This window comes from Neolamprologus multifasciatus, chromosome 2, assembly GCF_963576455.1.
Source record: "Neolamprologus multifasciatus chromosome 2, fNeoMul1.2, whole genome shotgun sequence".
Classification (NCBI taxonomy): Eukaryota; Metazoa; Chordata; class Actinopteri; order Cichliformes; family Cichlidae; genus Neolamprologus; species Neolamprologus multifasciatus.
In genome coordinates this window covers 30,084,541-30,107,748 of record NC_140440.1, presented here as the reverse complement: position 1 = coordinate 30,107,748, position 23,208 = coordinate 30,084,541, and the positions used below count along the sequence as shown (strand labels likewise).

General features: G+C 38.7%; 1 protein-coding gene across 1 annotated transcript; it reads right to left on the bottom strand.

The window, feature by feature from the left end:
- Positions 1-167: 167 nt before the first annotated feature.
- On the bottom strand, positions 168-22,952 carry klhl4 (kelch-like family member 4). Its single transcript, XM_085135512.1, has 11 exons — positions 19,938-22,952; positions 12,663-12,830; positions 11,563-11,699; positions 10,971-11,167; positions 8,736-8,948; positions 7,349-7,535; positions 6,982-7,206; positions 4,919-5,081; positions 3,747-3,959; positions 1,941-2,112; positions 168-1,576 (listed from the first exon to the last, which is right to left on the bottom strand). Exons 1-11 carry the CDS (start codon positions 20,396-20,398, stop codon positions 1,517-1,519), a joined length of 2,196 nt encoding a protein of 731 aa, XP_084991638.1. The 5' UTR covers positions 20,399-22,952; the 3' UTR covers positions 168-1,516.
- Positions 22,953-23,208: the final 256 nt, after the last annotated feature.

The window sequence follows — 23,208 nt, the reverse complement described above, 5'->3', positions numbered from 1 at the left end:
AGCGAAAACAAAACTAAGGTTAACGCTGACACACATCAAAGCAGCTTCCAAGCCTGTTTAGTCAAAGAATCAGTTATGTTTACTTGAAGCAGAACAACAAGAGTAATGAAAATGTGCCCGGTGTGGGGCCACAGCTCTAAACATGGATTTGATCATGCAGAGAAGACTGAAGTCAGTTTATTTATTGGTTGTCATGCTGTACAAAATTATGATAAAAACATTAGCATTTGGCCCCAGAACGTGTTCGAATTACAGTTACAAATTATTAAGAAGAAGGTCGTAATGTTTCGTTTTTCTAAACAGATATACCAACTACAAATGTAAAAATTCGAAACATTTGCAATAGTGAAGTGCTGTGGCAATCAGGTTTCCTAGTGCTGCAGGTAACGTGTAAAATAAAAGCTGTCATAGATTCACATAGCTGGTTTAGATGCACCTGATTCCACTGCAAGGGTTTGTGATGAAAAAAAAAAGATCTATGTAACTCAGAAGGTCTTATATCCTTAAAAATACAGACAGGACGGTAATGATCGTCATATATAATATTATGTAAATCAAACGAAACATTCACTCGGCTAGCATGCCCAGGAAGGAAGCCAAATGAACAGCAATGACTGTAGTGATCTGAGGGCGCTGGTTTAGGCATGATCCTATAAACACAGATGTCATTTCAGAAAGTTCACAAAAATCTGTACAGCAATGTGAAATATCAATATGATATATTTTTCTGTAATTCACAAATTTGTAAACCTTTAGAACGTGTAACTAGTAACAAGACATCTAAAACAAGCAAATGACTTTGGTGTTTTTTAGCTACAGGCTTAAAAAAAGCAAAATAAAAGCAATAAAACGTCTAAATATTTTATTCAGAAAACAAAAATCATTTCATTGCTTTACTTCAACCCTCGGTGTTCACAGTGGTCTCCTATGCTTCAGAAGTGATTCTGACCACCCATGAGGAAAGACACTGGTACGGTTATTTCTATTTGTTACAACAATTTTCATTATAGTGGCTATAAATGGAGATTTAATCCCAAAAATATATTGTGTGAGATGGTACTGGTACGAAATGTTTGCGTAGAAATGTAAACTAACCTGGAGTTTGGCTTATTTGTTCAGACTGTAAGTTTTAAATGTAATCTTGCAGACATTCACGTCACTTTTCATAAAACTAGTATAACAAAGCCGTACAACAAAGGCCTGGCGCTGCTTCGCCGCAGCTTGGCCGAGTCTATGAAAATTCTTGATTGGTCGAGAATGTGAAGAATGTGCAGTGCATTCCAGTTTCTGAACAAGTCCTTCCCAGTGGGCAGGCATGTCCACTAATGATAGCAACACTGGTTTATGGGCAAGGCTCTGTCTGTGTTTCCCTCTGAAAATTCTGGAGAGCCGAGTTAAAGTAAGAAAAAATAAAAGCATGACTCTCAAAGGATCCGTCCTTGATCTGTTGTTTTGTTTGTCCACTCTTCTTTGCTGCTCCCTCATTTGTTACCCATGCTGTTTTGAGACAAAACGCTCAAGGCAATTTCACCACCACCACACAGGCGCCTGCCCTGCCAATGTTAAGAGGGACCTCCTACAGAAAGGCAGATAGGTACACATCAGTCTTTCATGTAAGAATGGCTTTTTAAAAAAAATCCTGTTTTACTTCATGCTGATAAGGAGGTCAAAGGGTCAAAATTTAAACAAAAAAAACATGCAAAAAGAAAAGCAACTATAAAATATTGATAGGCTTCAGTCACTTCAGATGCGGTGATGTTGGTTGTAACTGTTCTAGCAAAATATCTGCAGTTCTATTAAAGTTTTATTCTTTTTATAACTTTTTAAACTTTTTATTTTTCTCAGCTGGATTTTTTTCATACTTCTTTAATCTAAAATAGTAGGAATATATTTCATAACTTTGTTTTTGCAGTTTCATTAAATTGAGTTAATGCAATTACCTCAGTCCACTCATTGTTCTGTGCATCGTAGGACTCCACAGCGTTCAAATACGACTGGCCGTCATATCCGCCCACTGCATAAAGCCTGTCACCCAGCAGGCAAACACCAACCGCATCCCGGGGAACACTGAGGGGAGCCACGGTGGTCCAGGTGTCCGTCTTTGGGTCATACCTGTAATTAAAATATTTGGTTGAACAACTGCCGTTGCATTACATTACTCAGTATGGCGAAACAACATTTTCTCTAAAAGTTCATTTACTCAGTCAGTCTAACAGCATCTCATCCCCACTAATTGGAACGGCCTTATGTTCCTCCTCTTTAATCACAGATGTCTGAATGGTCACAGAGAACTAAAGTGAAACATTAAAGCAAAAGACAAAGCTGTCTTTCCAAAAGCAGCTGGCAGATGCTCGGTCCAGGGAGAACTTGACTCATCAGACAGAATTTTCCACAGAAAGATTTTTTTTCATCTGTTTGTCCATATTGGAAGTTAAGAGACATCATTTGATTTACTTTTTATGCTTATGAACAAAACAGTCACTCAAATGTTAAAAAATTTGTCCACTATGGGAAAAAAGTGTGAATTGTGGTTGTTATTATTAAGTATTGTGTGCTGCTTGTTAAAAGTACATCAGTAACAATGTATATCGAAAATGTGAAACAGCCACGATCACATGATAATGCAGCTGAGCAGATACTACATTCTATATTTGAATTTAACAGATGAATAACTGCCTGTTCTTGTAACGGCTCATCCAACTTATCCCAGTTGGCAAAGTTAAAGAGGCAAGGTACATCCTGAACAGGTCACAGGGCTAACACAGAGAGACTACACACTACCATATACTCAAGTACATAATCACCACTTAATCTACCAAATGTGTGTTTGGACTGTAGGAGGAAGACTGAAGACTGAAAACTTCTACTCACAACTTCATCTGCTACTAAGGTGCAAAGAAAAGAACAAAAGTTTAAAGAGGTTGAAGCTCCAGCAACACATGCGGTATGAAGAACAACTTTATTGCCTGACCAGCACATTTCAGCCTGTAGCCTCGCAACATTTTATCTTTTTTAGACTCGTTCTTCATGGAAGAATAACATTGTACCGCTTTCAACTTTTGCTCTGCTCTGTGTACCTTGAAAGTTGTGCCAGACATCTCTACTCTGTTTGCACAACCTTTTATCTTTGTCTTTTATCTAGACACACTCACTGTGGAAGAACTGCATAATACCAGAATGCTACAGGCTGTTTCAGCTACAGGCTGAAACATGTGGGTCGAACAGTAAAGTTGTTCTTTGTACTAGGGGTGTATCTGGAGTTTCAGCCTCTTGAAAGGACCTACTCAACCAGTAGGTATAAACCTCTAAAGTTATACAGTACTGACCAGTGCATCACCATGACAAGAGGGAATATATATATAAATATCTGAGTAAAATGTGATGTCCTAGAAAAAATGATGTCTGTATTTTATGCCAAAAAACCCTCAAAACATTTACGTGTATTTAAATCACGCCAATGGGTCTACCTCAGGTTTGGACTAAAGAGGATATTGTGGCCACCAGATGGTGCCAGATACTATAACATAAAACCATGTGTCGCAACAGTGGTCTCTACAATATGGTATTGCGTAATGCAGACATGTCTCCAAATGCAGGAACAGGGTGGGGATCAAGAGGAGTTCCTTTTTGTTCCTTTGAGAAATTTTCCTAACTTGACCCCACCCATTACTGAGTTCAGTGAACATCAGTCCAAACACACCATTGTCTTCTGTGTACTCTAGAGATGAGGACGTGCATTTACTGACCTCTCAACACAATCGGAGAGTCTAGAACAGTGGTTGGAAGCAGGGGCATCGTGTCCGCCCACGGCGTACAGGAAGTTGTTGTATGTTGCTACACCCACTCCTCCTCGTCTCTTGGTCATTGGTGCACACATGCTCCACTTGTTGGTATGTGGATCAAAACACTCCATCGACCTAAGACAGGAGCTTCCATCTCGACCACCAACTGCAAATAATCTGAAAGATTCGAGTAAATTAAGCAAAATTATGAACGAATATTTGACAAATGAGTAGCCGCTGCGTGCTTCGAAACAGAATTGTTATCTAAACATTATCAGAACAGTGATAGTAAGACAGATTGTAGATGATACGGCGCTGAGCAGAACATTTTTCAAAGATAGTTTTCTTAGATAAGAAAAGATAACATCAGTGGGTTAAATGTAGCTTGTAGCTCAAAGGAGCAGCAGCTTCTTTTCTACTTCAGCACACAAACATATTCAAATTACACCGAAAGCTGGTCTGTTATTTGCCTAATTTACTTTTAAATTGTGTTGTAAGGCATTTAATACATACAAATACATCAAGTGTTTTGCATTTATGGAGTCTAGATTATACTGTATAAATTACCACTCTAATCAGAGCAGCCTTTGCTCCGAGCTGCACTGTTGCACAGCCACCTTGGAGTATATCTGACGCAGACCACAAAGGAAGTACAATGTTGTCGAACTAATAGTGCATTAATACTGCGCTCCAGCTTTTCCTGGACCACTGCACTGTGAGTTACACAACCATGCTTGTTTTATTTCATGCTCAAATCCAGCTGCACGTTTACTGCTTGCAAAAACATATGTTCCAGCAAATCAATAGCTAAAACTGACTAAGAGGTGCAGGAATAAAGACTAACTGTGCTATCCTTATATGCAAGTTTACTTCAGTCAAGTAGAAAAGTAGAATTTATGGACGGCAGCACCCTAAAAAAAGAGCATACTCCAATTAGGCTTCCTTTTTAAGTGTGAATTGCCTGCAAATGTCTGCCTTCTTAGTACTAATTTGCAGAGGGCAATGGCTTCAGAGGCAGGCATGCGGAAATACAATAGCACACTTTGCATTAAAGTTTAAGGTTGCACATTTTAATTAAAAGGCTATGATGGGATAGTCAAACAGGTTAGACAAAGATGGGGGTCATAGCAACTTACTTTCCATTAAGTGCTGTGACTCCCATGGTGCTCCGTGGTGTCGACATGCTGGCCACGTAGTTCCACTGTCTGGCCTGTGGGTCCCAGCGCTCCACAGTGTTGAGATAGCTCCAGCCGTCATGGCCTCCTACGGCATACATGGGACCCTCCAGCACAGCAATACCTGCAGAAATAGAAATAAGAAATGAATGCTATCCAAACAATTAATGCTGTAAAGATAAATAAGATGAATTGTCCCATTAGATACTGCATATGGAAAAATCAAACGCTATAAATATTTGCTACTATAAAAAAACGAAATAAAGAGAATTTTTTATTTATTATTAAAATTCAATAAATTATTATTTATTTTTTATTTTATATACGTGTTTCGATCATGTGTGATTTTGTCTGCATAATTATATTAAGGTGTTTCAAATGTTCATGTGTTTACCTCACTGAGGTTAAATGAAACAAACATTTTTGCCAAAATTACATGAAAAAGGTTTTCGAACACGGAAACCTTAAACACATCTAAGAGAATAATCAGTGAAAGAAGTCCAAAGATTTCCAAGTGAATGTTATTCTTAGAGAGTCTGAGCAGAGATATGTTTCTCATTTTAGAACGGAGCAGAGTGAGTCAACCAGCTGGCCAAAGCTATTCAGAAAACAGGAAGACTATAAAACTGCTTTGTTATTCCTCATCCCCCAGTCACATAGGAATGGTTATTTCCACCAGCGTCAATGCACAGGGTGCTTTAGCACAATGGATTTTCATATGAAAACACTTATTTCCTTTGGTGAGAGTTCAATTATTTAGAGGAAACATGAGGACAAGACCGCATTCAGAGAACCTCGAGTGACATAAACACTGTCAAATGAAAACTGGTCTTGTAGTGAGGCTTCTTTTTATTACTGGCTTGTGGGTTGGGGATAAAAAAACAACACGTTTTTTTCCTTTTCTTTACCCATAAAGCACACAGCAGGAAATGGCTATGCGGGGATGTTGGTAGACACTAAGTTAAAACATATTCAGAATGAAAATATGCACAAGATAAGCAAAGCACCAAGAGATATTTGGTACGTGAAAGATCAAAGGCAGCGCAGGTAATCTGTACAGTGTGATCTCCTGGGCTTGCTGATACCTCCGACCACACTGTGTGAGTGAGCTGAATGCTTTGACAAGATCTCCCTCCTCTGTTACCCAGACCTGTTTCAACTGTGAATCAAAATGCTTCTGATATGAGATTTATTGGGCAGGGAAGGGTAAGGAAGAGCAGGGCCAGCACAGCTTGTCAAGCTTTGATAGTGGAATGGAAAAAATATCAAAGGTATATGTCAAAGATTTTTTTTCTGAACAGCCTACCAATTGTGACCTTACTAAACATGTATCCTGTTTGGTGTTTCAAAAAATCTGCTTGGTTAACTGAGCTGAAACCTGAAACATATAGAACCATATGTGTTATGTCTTTGTAAAAGATTTTTCATCATGAAATAAAAGCAATTAATGATTTTTTTTTTTATTTTTTTTTTGAAAATTGATGGGTTGCAGTTTGTAATGAAATGATCATTCCAGTTAGTTGGCATTAGGCAGCATAATATTCAAGACAAAGTCACAAAGTTGAATTCAACCACAGTCCTGGCAGATAAGATGATCTCAGTGTCAGCCTACAGTAGCAAAGAGTTCAGCTGATACCCTCTATGCTTTCATTTGGGAAATCTCATATGCAATGTGCTATTTTAATTTTTTTTAACTTCCTACAGTTGTTGGGCATTTGCAAGCTACTTTGCAACCCGCCTCTACCCTAGGTCCTCCTTTTATACTGTGCCTGATTTAACCAGCATCAGAGCTGTTATCACTGCTTCCTGTTCTGTTCTGTATGGAAGTCTTGCTGCTGCTCTTCCTACCTATAGCTTTCCATTTGAAAAAGAAGTATGGCACATTTTTCCTACATTATTCTTTCCATGTATGTGCATGGAAAGGCAAGTAAGTTTCAGAACACAGACATAGTACCAACGCTACTAAAAAGGCATGAATGCCGATGTAAATAACAATATGCTGTTGGCCAGTTATATGCACTCACCAAGCCCATGTCTGTGTGTTGACATTGGGGGCATGGTGGACCACACTTTGCTGACGGGGTTATAGCACTCCACCATGTTGGACGTCTTCAGTCCATCTCTCCCTCCAACCACGTACAACTTATTATCTATCACTGCCACACCAAACTGCAGCCGGCGCCCATTCATGACTCCAACCTGGACCCAAGTGTTTGTTCGCAAGTCATACTTCTCTATGGTGGTAGAGCCTGAAATAAAACAAAATACCGCAATTTAGATAACCTGTGTTGCCATACACTTAGAACAATTGTGTATAAGCTAGCTCTCTCTTTTTATACATCTGGCAAAGCCATCTTCAGAGTCTTTTCAGTAAGTTACTATGTCGGATACCTTTGGTAGCATCCATTCCTCCGACAGCATAAAGTGCACCAACAGTGGATTTCCTAGGTTTTGTTCTTGGGCTCTGAAACATTGGGCGTCTTTCAGGTAGAAGGTGGTACTTCATGGCTTCCATTAGCAGCTTTTGACATTCCAGATCGTCAGAGAACATCTTGTTGTTTTCCAGATCTGCAAGGAGCTATATTTCAAGAAAATAAAAATTAGCTGCATTATAATGTGTGCTGAAAATTTCAAATGTTTATGGTATTTATAGAAATCTCTGTTGTGGAATGGTATTTTTAATATAATGTGTAGATTTTAAATCCCTTTGGAAAAGATGTCAGATATATATAACTGCAAAACAGCATTGAAAATTAAGATTATGATATGTTTAATTAAAATGGGGTGAACGCAAAAACAAAATTATCTAATCTTTGTCTATCATCAAACTATTACTTTAAAGGAAGTCACTATATCAATTATTGCAATTAGATAAAACAGCAAAAACATAACAAACACACCATATTTTCATGATTTTACTTCTTTTTTGTAAATGCACTGCAGAAGAGCTAAACTTTTCTTTCTATTCTGAGAAATAGTAGCACTCTTACATTTCCGCACAACACAGAAACTGCAGTGAAGTTGCTTTTTATGTGGGTTTTTTCAGACATTTCACTTTCATATATTTTTGCATTTATTCATTGATACCGCTATGCCTGCGAGACTTAAAAAGAACTTTACCAGTTTTGAGAAGAAAAAAAAACAATGATTCATTTCTGTTGTTTATTTGCCTCGCAGCAAATGGCATCTCCCAAGCCATGGATGAAAAACCTTATGTACCATATCTTCCACATATTTTTCATTTTGCAAACAATAATGCTGCAGGTTACTTTCCTGCATACTGATAATAAAAAAAATAACTTGAGCATAATTACTTTTGGAAAGCAATTTGTCAGTGAAAATAAAATAGCGTTTAAAAAAATAGATATGTCCATGCTTCATATCTGTCAAAAATGCTTATCTGTTTCCTGTTAGGTTATTTAAATCAAGATGACCAAGTTGTAAGTCAGTGCTTACTTGCAGAAATACAGCATAATTTTACATCACATAAACAGCATATTTACAGTCTGTAAATATACAATTTAATTTTAGACTGGTATAGCTGTATTACACAAACCTTCAGCTTGGTTTGTCAGTGTTAGTTATTATTTCTATTCCTTTCATTATTCATTTTAAGTTAACAAAGTTATAAAATGAGGAGTTACAACCTGGACAGAGTATCAAAGATCACAAATCACACCTTCTGTAATGAAGCCAAGCTGACTTGTACCATCTGAATCATCAGTCACAAGCTCTAACACAAGCATAAGCGACTTACAGTCCTGATCGGCTGTCTCACCTGTGGAGGAAGTAGGGGTAGGCGGATGTAAGCAAGAAGCACTCCGAGGTCCTGTTGTCGATTCTGGACATCATACCTCACCCACATCATCAAAGCTTGGAAGATCGTCTCTTCATCAGGAACATTGATGTCATCGCTGGAGAGCAGCTTAACAATTTCAGCTGTGGGGAGCAGCAGGAACTCCTGGTTCTGTATGACCTCGAGGAAGTGTTCCTGGAACATTGCGGAGACGCAGAGGAGACAGATAATCATCAGTTATTAGCCGAGGAGTACGCTTGGTGCAGCATTTTGTGTGTGTCTGTGTATGTTTCTACATCTCTGAGGTCCAAGTGGGACAAGGACAGAGAGGTGAAGAAAAATGAACGTGAAGAGATAGAGAGTGCCAGTTTGGAGGTCTTTATCTCCAATAACCGATAACCGCAGTGAATCGCTCTCCATTTCTCAAATTATTTCTTTCCAAAGAACAGATGAAGCCATCATCTGTTTAACTTAGTTCAGTAAATAAAATGATCCACATAACAACAGACTACAAATCAATCTGGTATAGAGCATTCGCTCCGAAAAGCCTCCTCTTAAGCTAATATGGCATTTTTTCTGCTGATCATACATGATACCAATAAGCCTTTATAAGTCTTTAATGAAAAACAGGCTCTGGAAACCTCCATTACAATCCCACCAATGGTGTGCCCAGTTCCAAGTTTGATGGAAGCTGTTTTCTATAGCCTTTCTAAAGATTAATCTTCCATTTATTGGCCAGAAGCCCAGGCAATATTAAAGCACTGCATGGCTACCTCTTCAAGGGCTTTGTCTCTGGGCAGTTCCATTAGAGATGATATATAAAACATTCCTGCTCATATGTGCATCTATGGTATGTCCAACATTTGGCCATTTTTCTGCACTGTTTATGCTTTAAACAAAGCAGTAAAGGATTCATCATTATAATCTTTAACAAATCGAGTGCTCACTGTAGAAAGCATTAAACAAGAAACAAGCATGCTATTGATCATCAACATGCGACACATTGCAGTGTTAGTCTGATCTATCTTTTGAGGGCAGGTTTTAAGAGCTTAGCAAGGAGAGCCTTAATGAAATTAGGGACATCTATTGATCTCTGGTGCTAAAGAGAAGGGAGAAACTCAATCCAGCTCTTTGACATGGCGTTAAACCAATAAATTTGTAACTGCAAATGCTGAAGAGCTTACAACAAAATTGAAAGCTTAGCCAAGTTTGTTTCATAACCATTTAAAAGGATGTGTTTGTAGATACTGGCAGACTCACAGCAGTCAAGTAAACTCCTCAGAAAGCGAGACCAGCGGCACAGGCTATTAACTGATTTGATTGAAAGAGTAATTGAAAAACTAATGCTTAAACTAATGCAAGGCTGGGAAAATTACCTTCCAAAAACCTTTGATTACTATGTAATTTGCACTGGTTTGCAAGAAAGACTGCTCTTTATTCTTTCCTGAGATCAGGATTAATTTACAAAACTGAAATTGTCAAGTATTAATTGAAATCCTGTGTGGAAATCAAAGTATTTTACAGCTGGAAAAATATTGCAATATGAAACTATATAATATTAAACGTGTATATACTGAACATTAAAGTATTCTTTCATGAAGGAAAACGGTGTCGGAAGCTGCCGTGCTGTGATGGGAAAAAACAAGCTTATCAAAACAAAAATCTTCAGCTGAGGGGATAGAGGATAGTCTTCCAGGAAGCCCGAACAGCCCTGCTCATTACTGACGTGACTGAACAGGAAGCTGGGCCTCTTGTGCAGTTTTATGATTAGATTAACCTCCTGGTCTTGGATGGGGACTGTGTAAACAGAGTGAGCAGATGTCCTTTAGGAGATAACGCCTGTCTTGTGCTGTCAGTTCTGCATGACCAGCAAGAAATTATCTGACGAACATGTGGGTGAATCCTAATCCAACAGGAATATTTCTCACAGAAATGTAGAGTAATTGCATATCTTAAACAAATAAATCCTAACAAGCGGTGTCAAGAACTCGGTTGGTTATTACTTCCTGTGAGTGCACAGTAATGAAACTAAATTTTTAAAAATTTGTATTAAAGTTATGTCTTTTATGATTAAAAAATCCCCTGTGTGTGTGCGTGCGTGCGTGCGTGCGTGCGTGCGCGTGCGCGCGCTATGATGAGTGCAGTCCCATTATTTATTATGATCTGAATAATGCAGCCCACCATAAAAAAGTGGTCTGGCTCTGTTCATAGTCCTACCATGGTGTAGTTATGAGCCACATTAAGCAGGTCCACACAGCCCTGGGCATCTGCAAAGGAACGAATTCCCAGGCAATTGGAGGGATGAAGCTGTTTCATCAGAAAGTTACAGCAAACCTGGATGACTTGTGAAAGCTGGAGGAGACAAGCTGCTGCCAGTAAACTCTCAATGGTCTCCTCTTTCAGCTCAAGGACACCTGCAATGTCACAACATGGAAACTACATGAAAAACAACACATGACCGAAACTGCATGGAAGCAGTTATGCGATTAACATTTGAATCAAATAAAAGGCATCAACAGCTAAATTATAGCATTAATAATGAAATCACTTAAAATCTTTTACAAGGACAGCCATTATTATGTGTTTTACCACACAATTTTTAAACTGTAAAAAGTGGATATTTTGATTAAAGCATATTTCCCAAACAGCCATTTGCCCAGTTTAAAAAAAGAAGCAATTTTGTGTTGAAGTCCTGCCCAGTCTGCCAGCTCTATGATGAATTGTCTTATTGATCCATTTTAATCATGCTGCATTTCAGAGGTCTCATAACTACTTACAAGGGCTAGTGAATGTCTTTATAAGCACTCACCAGTGTAGGCAAAATGAACCAGGGATCTGAGGGCTTCTGGATCCACTCCCTCCATCTTTATCTCCTCTTGCTTCGCCTCTCTCACGTCACTCGTGAACATAGCAGCAAAGTAGTCCGACACAGCACTTAAGACCAATCTGCCATAAAGAAAAAAAATCAATGAATTGGGTTACATGTTGGTGGGAGATCTATGTTCTTGTGGTTTTAAGAGTGCCCCCAAATGAAGCTCTGCTTCATAACAGCATGCCTCACATGACTCAATACACCATATTCATAATGTACTGTCAGTGTACTTATTCCATTTTACAGTGATTTATAGCCCCCTTCCACCACTGTATGATTCCACTTTGTCAGCCTGTGATAAATTATTTTATCCCACATACAGTATGTTATGTTAATAGCTACAATGGTCAGACTTGTAATTATGTTAACTAATTTGTCTAGCAAGCTCAAGCAACAAGCTTGTGGATTCATGAAGGAAACGTGAATGAATAAATCAGTCAGCATACATTCACACGTCCTTACGGTTTCTAATATGGATTTTTATGGTTTAAACTTTGCTTTACATGATTGTATCTGAAAGTAGAATTTAAAAATCCAGCTATAGAAATTCAAGCAACTAAGTTACTAAGATACTTCTTTCTGGCACTGTGGAACATACCAGATCCTTAACATAATATACCATGTGGATAGACATACAAGCAGATCCACACAATGGTTCTCAGCAGTCAAGAGATGCCATGCAGTGGATTGCAATATTTGTCCATGTACAGATTTTAATGTAGGAATAAGGCTGGGAAATGGTGTAATTAGATCACACCGGAGTAGATATTAGAATGCAAACCAGTGAACATTGAGTTTGCATACCTTTCTTGTCACCGGAAAATCAGAAGAGACTTTCTTTGAATTTCAAAGCTCATCCAATTATCCCCCATATAGATCAAACTGACCAAATTTATTGCAAACTGTGGTCCAGACCAAAGTCTGACTGCCTGCATTGCTATCTTAATGAAGTGCATCCAGATGAGCTTCTTTTTAACTCTGATCTAAAGCAGTAAGTAATTAATGAAATCAAAGCAGACAGAGGCACAAACACCAACCTGTGAGCCGGTATCTTGTGGTCCCCTGCTATCAAGAGGACATCACACAGTTGCTTGTGCTGGAGGTAGGTCTCCATTTTCCGGAATGTCTGTTCCGCATGGTTTGTGGCTTGGAAAAACTCATCTGAGGAATTGGTATTCATTCTGGAGAAGGTGCTCAGAACCAACCTGTGGAAGAAGAGCAAAGAGAGAGGAAGAAAAAAAGACGTGGTGTAATTTAAAAATATAAAAACAATTAACCCTGACTGTATGACTGCAGCATCTTTACAGTCTGTGCGGTATAATCAACATGTTGCATTTTTAACACAGCATTAAGATAGTTTGCCCCCCCCCCCCCCCGCATAGGTATGGAATCTAGGCATGTTTAAATGTTTGTCTGTTTGTTTGTTTGTTTATGATGAACTAACACAATATGCAGGGAGATCCACTGAGGAAACACAATGGTTCTTAGCATTCAAGAGATTTCATGTGATCTCTTTATTCAGCCATTCAACTAAGGGCCGGATGCTCCAATATTGACAACGTCATGCAATGGATCACAGGGTTTGTCCATGAATAAGCTGTAATGCAGGAATAAGGCTGGGCAATGGTGTAATTAGATCACAGTGGAATAGAAATTAGGATATAAACCAGTGAACACTGAGTTTGTATACCTTTCCCATCATCAGAAAATTAGAAGAGACTTTTTTTTTGGAATTTCAAAAGCTGCCTAGGCAACAAAGCAAAAATATTAATCGACTACTTTTAAATGGGAAAAAAAGATTATATTTTGTTTGTTTGAGTTGAGTTGAGCTAACACAATATGCTGCGGAATAGACGTATGAGCAGATCCATTGTGTTCACTCAGTGGATCTGCTTGTGATCTGTTTAATTCAGCCATTCATCTGGATTTTTTTATTATTTGCTTTTGCTTGTTTATGGGTTGTTTTTTTTTGCATGATTTTGTCATTTATGAAATCTAATACCAATGTAGGAGCAGCGACTCCATTTCTAGAAGACATGAAACACAAGTTAGCAGCGCTGTGACAAATTATTCAAGAAAGTGTATTACTCTCACTCGCTGTTAACTCTTTCTGTCCAAATATGAACTAAAAACAAAATTAAATAGCTGTACACAGCGAGATAAACAGCAAATTACCAACAACACAAAAGAGCTTATTTGGACACATTGCACTCCTGAATCCTTTTTTCCCTGCAGTGAATCTGCATCTTTCTTGCAACTCTAAGCTGAAATTAAAACTCTTATGGACTAAACTCCATACATAAGTGGATAACTAAGCACTGCAGTCCAATGGGACAAGCCAGCAGCACAATCAATGCAACAGCTTTGCAGCGAGAATGCGCGCATGCCTTTTTGTCTGTTCCTGTGTGCCTCTGCATATCTGGGTGTGCATGTGTGTTTTCCAAAAAAACAGCGACTTAACAAGTGAACCAGCCTGTTTCTCACAGCATTGTGGCAAGGCTGAGTCCCCGTCCCCGTAGGCTGCTAGATTACATGCTGTTTTATAGGCATCCGAGTAATCCCTCACACTCATGGCAAAATATTGCAGCCCAGTCACTTTGGTGTCCTTCACAGGAAAAGTCTACTCAATGACATTTAGAGTTGTTTGTTATGCTACATAAACACCCAAGCCGTCTCTCTGGGGGAATTTACAGTCATCTCATGGCGCTTCTACTGTGTAAAGACTGATAGTGCTCAAGAAAAAAAATGTCACTGCTATTTTAAGCAACACTTTATGTCCCCCGCTCATTACTACTCATATGCTGATATGAGAGCTGCATAAACCGGTGAAGTTACAGATTTGTCAATACAAATGAACCGAAAACCCTGTAAAGCTTGGCAGAGCAATATATTGGCATGCAGTGGGATTGATACTGCAGGAAAGATGGAGGGCGTTTTATTGACATCCTGATTAATACGCTATTATAAAAATTTCCAGCCGAGCGTGTGACTTTCTCCTCTTTCACTATTAAAAGCAAAAACATTTTCCATCCAGGCATTGTTTATACAGCACACTAGTTATACCATATCCTATGGTCTAAGCTTTATTGGGAGACTTTATGCTAAATTCAAATGTAATTTATTGCCCTGTCAGGATATTCCCTACTGACTCCGGAGTCTTGGAGAGGAACACCAAACAAGACTGAATAAACAGTTGGGCCATAAAACTGAGATGCATTGCTTTTGTATTGCTCCAAGGCATGCTGTAAGGATTTTTCATGCCTACCAATCTCTCCGACACTAATTGCTTTGGTATCACATTCTAGGGAGCAGTAAATTTGCTGTGAGGTGTATATTTTGCTTCCAATAGTGGGCTGGATCATCACAGGTATAGCCCATTTTTATAGAGGCACTAAAACCCTAGAACACCCATCTCCAAAGAAGCTGCTGTACAGACAATGCTCTACATTGCACAAGGCACACTACAAAGCAATCCACATAAAGCCGCATTGTCAGCGAGCATCCAGATTTTTTTGTACTGTACAAACTGAAGCATTTTTTTTTTTGCATCTACTTAAAGTCAAAACTATAAGAAGTTAAATAATAAGACAAAGCGCAATAAGAAAAACTAGAACACAATTGGAGATTCTGCCTTATTTATCATCACACCTTATACTACATCAGTTTTCCTTCACTGAGCGCATATCACCCCAAGTCTTGTCATATGCTCCTCACACCCTCTCAGAGCTATCACACCAAAGTGTGACTAATTGCTTCTGAGACACTGCATATTTAAAAATTCCACTATGCAGGTGAGGCAGAGGCAATGCAATATTTATTGCATTTGTCAGGACTTGTAGCCCAATTGTGTAACTTTTGACCACAAGATACAGATAAATATATGAAAAACAATACATGAATAAATAATAATAGAGAGCAGGTCATTTAAAATACCTGAAGGATTGTTAGGCTGTTTATGTAGTTTTGTCATCAGCTTTTAAAACCCTTTAGCTATAAAAGTTATGTGTCAGATATGTTGTTGAAATTCTCGTTCTTATTCCAACTGATGTCAACTCCATCTCTCTATGTGAGTGCCAAATGTGAAATGAATCTTTGAAAATGGATTAGAGCAGCCATTTTCCCCAGAATTCTACTGAGTAGCTTGAGTTGTATGGAAAATCCAACAATTCCTACAAAGCTTTATACAGCTTGTGCCAGCTCTATATATTCGATGAGATCCCTTTCTTTCTGTATTCTGACAGTCAGTATACTGCCACTGGGCTTTATGTTGGAAAGATTTTATACACTGGCTGTAATAACTTGATCCAGGCATCGAGACTGAGATGATATTTTTGCACAAACATAGTTTTTTCTCTGCTTTTTTCCCCTGTGTCACTGAAGATTGCAGCTTTTTGGTGATGTTTTTTTTTTTACTTCCTGTGCCATTGTTATTGTGGGCATACCCATTACCACCATAGCTTGGGAAATCTGCTCTGACTGTAGTCGAATGGGCCAGGGTGAATGCAGTTAGCAGAAGGGTGTGTGTGTGTGTGTGGGGGGGGGGGGGGTGGTAAGGGTAAAAGATGAGCGTCCTCACAAACACAAACACATGCACATGTGTGTATTAGGAGCTGGGGGCGTCCTGTAAGTGAAAAAATGTGCAGATCTTAGCAGAAATCTCTTTACTGCTTTGCTGGCGGCAGGTTAACTTGCATAAGGTATGAGGATGACATATTGTGGATTGTGCATAATTTATATAAATCTGATGTTTGTGGCTAAACAAATTAGTCAGTGATCTTGTATTGAACCTTGTATATACTGGATATTTAAAGGTACTTGTTATATAATGTTTATAGTTGTAACTTTGAAGTTTCTATACTTTAGAAGGGCGCCCCTAAATGTGGTAAATGTGGCATTTTCCTAAATCTTACCAATGCTATGTAATTGTGCATATTGTGATTAATTTATATTTTAGTCTGTCATAATTATAAAACTGATCGCAGTCTGAACCTCCTTAATCTGTTTCAGTGCAAAGTGCTGTGAGTGAAACTGCTGAACCAAGTCATGGCCCCTTCTATGGTATCCACGGAAAATTCATAAAAATTCATGTCTCATTTGAACAGAAATTACCAAATGTGGGTGGCACATAATGTGTGTCTTCTCAGTATTGCTCAAAGCCTTGTATAAGCACAAAGAAATTTTTTATGATAATTCTGGCTTCATCTTTAGCTTCCATCTAAGATTGCCTTTGGCATACAGAACGCTGATTGGGCAAACAACATTCACAATTTATTATAGGCAATAACACAAGCACCTAAACCCTGAGGCTGTAATTTAAAGATTACAACAGAAAGTTTGTGTTTTGCAGTTTACAAATATCTTAAGGATGCATCAACTGGATGTGTCACACATAGACCTAATAAGCCTTGCGCCATTATGAAGAACTGGACAAATATCTGAATTACTGCTGTTGACAGGGGGTAAGGTGGTGGTATTTCTTTTCCAAGGTGGTGGAGAGGGAATTGAGATATCATTCATAGTAACAGCACGCTGACTCAAGCCACTGTTAGTGTTTATGTGGGAAAGGTCAGGGTTTCCATTCCATTCAGGTTAACGTCTGCCATATATTTTCTGTCAACTGTAGAAAGAAGCTATCTGGATGAGAGTCACGAGGACAGAGCAAATATACAGTATGTAGATGCAGCATTTGGGGCATTAAGAGCAAGTGTGGGAAACAGCAACCCATTTACTATATTACATTTGATTCAATAGCTCCCAAACACAGTATGTAGAAGTAACTTGGACAGTAAATGTTTTGTAACCACAGCATAAATGTGTCACTGACTTTTTGTCTCCACTTATTATCTAAATACTCATTGCATGTGTCAGTTTTTTGTCTTTCTATACGCTTTGGTATAACCATGTTACATATAATCTTGTAAATATACAGCCACAAGAGGTGCACAGTTTTCATTGAATTTCCCAGATAATTCAGTTTGACAGTAATCTGAGTTGTGAATTCTACTATGAATGAAAGAAAATGGTGGGACGAAGACATTATATGAATGAAAACTAGTCACCGAGTGGCATATATCTCAAAATGACTGACAGGTATTTCCTAGCTGTAGCAAAAGGCCAAACTTTTGTGTTTTTCACTGGCAGCAGAACTCATTTGTGAGATTCAGCCTGAGGGATTGTCACAAATTATGTGTCAAGGATTTATGATGTAAGACATAATAAGGCCACCCAGCTGGTAGAGTAAATGAATGTGCATATCTCAGTGACATCCACACATCTGCTTAGCTGCAGATGAACATGTGAGCCATGATGTGTGACACAGCCACTGGTTTAATTCACCAGGCTACATCATACATCCATCCCAAAGTCATTTCCAGCAAGTACTCCTTCACCGTTATTGAGTTGGTGTATTTCCATTAAGCACAGCCGTGACTGAAAAGTGGCATTATGCAATGCAACTATTTATTTCTGCAATAACTGCTCACGACTAAATTTTACTTTCCAACTATTTATTGTTCTGAATGATCAAAAAATATAGGACTCTTCATCATATAAAGCATTTGCTCACAGGGCGAATTTTAACATGGGAAATGATGAAATGTCTGTCAGTACTGAAGAGTCGTGTTCTGTTTAGATTTTTCACAGGTTAGGCTGGCAAAACAAAATGTTAAATAATTCACGATAATGTCTTAAATGAATAAGGCTACAATCAAACACACAAGAGCAGAGTATATGCTCCAACAAAAACAGAAGCATTTTAATATTTCAGAATCGTGTGAATGTGACGACTGTGCTGTATTTTACATGACCAGCATGAACTCAAGGTCCCTGAGAGCCAGAGCGTTACACATTTTTACTGTGAGTCACATCTTTTATGCATGCACTTTTCACACATAGGGACTCAAAAAATATGAACATCTGCCAATTATGCCAACACACAGTGCAGGATGTTGAATTGATTCCAAAACTGTACCTTAGCTGAGAATTATTCATGTTCTTCCCCGAGAACCAAACCATCCACTGACTGTGATATCTATTCAATTCATATTGACACGTTTTTGGCTGTAGGTAGAGACTATGTATTGGGAATTAGGTGCTTTTTTTTCTCACTGAGCTCTGTACAAAAACATAGGGGAAGGTTTACTTTCATTGTTCACTTCCTCACCAGGTGTACAGAACAAAAGCGTACAGGAATCAGCAATGCTTAAGGACCAATTCACCTTAGAATGTCACAGCCGAGATAAAAGGAAATTTGGTCTTTTCATCTTTAATATGACGGGCTTTTAGTCTTCTGCCAGACAGTGTGTGCACGCGTGCACACACACACACAAATACACACACAGCAACACACATATAGAACTCCTATAGAACCTTTTTACTTCCTGGAAGAAGCTGTAGGATCACATGGAAGTCAGAGGAAAAACACAACATGAAAAGGCAGGGGGAAGGATTTATACCTGTAAAACTCACTTCAGTATAGGATTTGTAATAACATTCTGCTAGAAAATAAATCAAACATCATATACCAGCCACTAGCTTGAATAGCTTTTAGCTCATAAAGTGGATGTAGTTGTGCTCGGCAGTCTAGATAATTCATGCGATTGCCCTGCTTCTTCTTTTTATAGGTCCAGTACTTGTTATGTGATGTAATCACTCCTTCCAGCTATCCTTTTATATTTCTATAGTAGAATGCCATAGTGTGCCTTGTTAAAACAAAAACACTCTTGCAAAGGAATACTGTGCATGTAACCTGGACCACAACACAGTCAGAGGAGCAGGAAAAGCCTCAGCTTTCAGTCCAATGAATAATTAAAAGGATGTTTTATTGGTTCATCCTGCCTAACATGCTGTGGACAATGAGAGTGAGCTGTCCCCAGGTGAGCCATGGTAGAAGCTGAATAGCCTGAGTAAACTGGAAAATGATGGCTGTGCAGTTCATTTAATCTTTGCATAATTACAGGATCTACATGCATAATGGCACAGCTAATATTTAAGTTAAAATGCAGTTTCATAATGTTTAGCCATTTTTAAGTATGACTGTTATATCTTTATTATTTAAAGTTGGGTTGTGCTCTTTTTTTTTTTACTGATAACAACAAACCCTTTTTAAAAATTTAATCAAGGGGATACTGCCTAATGTGTTCAGTTGCTTATTTTATTCAGTAGCTATATTTTCACTGTGAAACCTGAAGAAACCATCTATTTATAAAAGAGCATCCCATAACCAGTCTCTGCTAACTGAGCACATGATCAAAAGTGACCGTTATAGCACTTTACCCAGTCTCCTAATTTCTAACACCTAATAACAGTCATACCTTTCTCTGGCCTCCAGCTCTGCAGGGTCTTCTGTGGAACTCTTTACATCTTCTTGGCCAGTGTTTGTGTCATCTTTCCTTGTTGTACTGGGAGAAGAACTGTTCTTTGAAGAATCTTCGCTGGCCTGGGAACCTTGGATGGTGCTCTGCTGATGATGCCATGATTGATGACCTGCTCTGACATAGACAGGTGTGGGGCCTGGCGTTGGTGCCAAGATGCTGTGTACTGGGCTGTTAGTCTTCCGGAGACCTCCAACACCTCTTTCCCGCGAGTGACTTTTCAGTCGTCCCTGGACAGGCGTTCCTCTGTGGTCCAGGCCATCCTGCTGAATGTAACCTCCTCCACCACCAACCCCACCGCCTCCTCCACCAGCCGAACCTTGGGATGAATGGCTGAACCAGCGCCAGCGAAGCCTGAGGATCTGTTTCACGTCAAATTCCTTCTTCCCTGACACAGACATCCTCCTCTGGGTTTGGAGAATAAGGCAAGGGAACGTTGAGTCCCCAAAAACATGGAGAGCAGAGAAGGGAAGAGCCTTGGTTTCAGTCCTCACTGACTACAGTGTGCCTCTTCTCTTCCGTTATTGTCTCATTACTATCATGACCACCCCCTCCTCCTTCTATTACTCCTCCGTTGTTCTTTTAGTGGAGATGGAAAGCAGTCCTCTGCAGCTATTGTTCTTGTGCCTGAGACTACAACCCTCCCTCCAGTTCCCCCTCTCTGTCTTTCTTTCTCTTTTTTCCTCCTGTGCTGCTGCTGTTTCTGTTTGTTGCTGCTGCTGCTGCTGCTGCTGCTGCTGTGCTGAGTTAATGCACATGCATGATCCACACTCCCTCCCCTTCGCCTCGTCTGTTTCGCTTTCTCTCTCGCTCTTTCTCTCCCTCTCTTTCTCTCCAGCTCTGCGTAGACCCCTTCGATTCTGTTCTGTGTGTCTCAGGGTGACCATGAGTATGTTCTCTGTATGTGTATGTGAGCTGGCTGCTCTTGCTGTGAGGTGGAGGTGGGGTATCGTAGAACCTAGATGATGAGGTCACACCGTAACAAAGTAAATCACTGCTTGTTGAATGAGGAACACAGGAAGCTAGCTAACTACTATATACTAGTTCTACATGCTAGGATAATTTGCAGTAGCTCTTATTACATTAATCTACGTGAATGCACATTCATGCTTGTCTATAAACAGAAAATATGAGATACATTAATCTCAAACAAATAAGCACTACATATCACCTCATGCTGTTAAATGGCAGAGAAATTAATTTCACACTAATACACACATTTGTGCAGTCTGCCATTTTCACATCAAACAGAATCTCATGGGAGAATGTGTCAATGTAGGTGCCAATGCAGAAAAAATATATTCCCCTTCACTGTCTTGAAAGCCCCCTGTAATTACAAGTGAAAAGATTACATACTGATGAGCCTTCAAGGTCATTACAAACCTTCTTCCACAGTCAGGCATTATATTTTACTGTTCCTTCCTAACATATACTTGAACATATTTCAAAGTAAAAGTGACAGAACAACAGTGTATATGTTTGGAGACCACTTATAGATTTTTTATTTCATTTGTTACCCATTGTAAACTAGGAAAATTAGCGGTGAATACTTTATAACACCTTTTTTTATCTGGATAGGATCAGGACGTTTTATGTATTTCTGCAATGGAATAGCTCAGTCAGATTTAATGTTTTGCACCTTAGCTTCCCACTACTATTTTCACAGATTTTATTGCTGTATAACAAAGTTAATACAAATTTCACTTTTACTACTGTGAAATAGATGAAAATGATAATGCAGCAATGTCTTTGTGTATTTATGCCCAATATTTACTTCACTCACAAAAGTGAGAGGAAACCTTTCCTCTCAAAATGCCTTTATCCTCCTTGATCAGCTCGAGCTAAAATATGGGTTATTTGCTGGGGCAGTTGCACTTCTCACAAAATACACTACTGCTCGCCGTCTCCGCTCACAGACTCAGAGTTTGTTGGTTGCTCCCAGAACACATCTGAAGACGAAAGGGGACAGAGCCTTTCAGTCTTTGGCACCAAGGCTGTGGAACAGTCTACCTCTACAACTACGCTTGGTTGACTCTGTGGAATCGTTTAAAAAACAGTTAAAAACTTTACTGTTTAAACAAGCTTTCTGTTGACCAATGCTTTTTACATTTTTATATTTTTAATTTACATTTAAACTCTATATTGTGTATATTGTGCATTTTGCTATTTATCGTACTGTTTATTTTAATCTCTGTGTGCAGTGCTTTGTGACTACCTGTCTATGAAAAGCGCTTAATAAATAAACTTACTTACTTACTACTTACTTACTTACATATATTAAATTTCTTTTTACCTCTAAAATATGCTTAAATATATTGCTCTAGGAGGTTGTGCATTGCCAATGACATTATCAAAGGAGTAAGAATTCTTGTCTGTTTCCTTTGTCTATTTCAAAACAAGCTCTTTGAGTCTTTAAATCTACCATAAAATTCCACTGTCAGTTACCATCAGTGCACACAGCTAAATGTGCAGACCTTTATGAGGAAAATGCATGTATTGCAGAAGCAAAACAGAGGTCTGCCATGTACAATATTCTATTAGTTTTTCTTAATTGCTTTGGCATTTTTCTCTGATCAAACATACAGCCATACGCTAAAGTTAACTTGCAAAATGCTTTCTCCAAACCTTTTCATCTGTTAAAATTAAGGTTTTGTGGATTAAAAGTTCCTTAAATATGTTGTCAGATTTGCATCAGTATAGTCAAACTTCCATGTTTTCACTACCATTTAATGTACTTTACAAGACAAGAGTCATTTGTATAAGAAAAAACAACTTTTGATGTGTACCAACAAAAACTACATTGTGCAATTTTTGTGTTTCAGTAGCAAAACAGTGCTGGAAATGACTGTTCTCCTTTGCAGTTTAACATGAAAGCGAACTAGCATGCAAGCCAGAACTACCTGCGGCACTCTTCTTCATCACCCTCTGCCATATATATTTTTTTGAGTGATATGTTTTTATTGATTAGCATTCAAATATCTCAGTGAAGACAGAACAAAGATTTACCACAAAGCAAGAAAGCATGAGACAAGGCTAATCAAAAGGTATTGGCTGAAGCATTTGCTTATTACGCCAACCCTTTTAACAAAAGATCTTTTAGCATGCAGCTCCTGTACACAGGGCTCGAAGCAAATAATAAAATTCAATTCAATTCAATTCAATTTCATTTATATAGCGCCAAATCACAACAAATGTCACCTCAAGGCGCTTC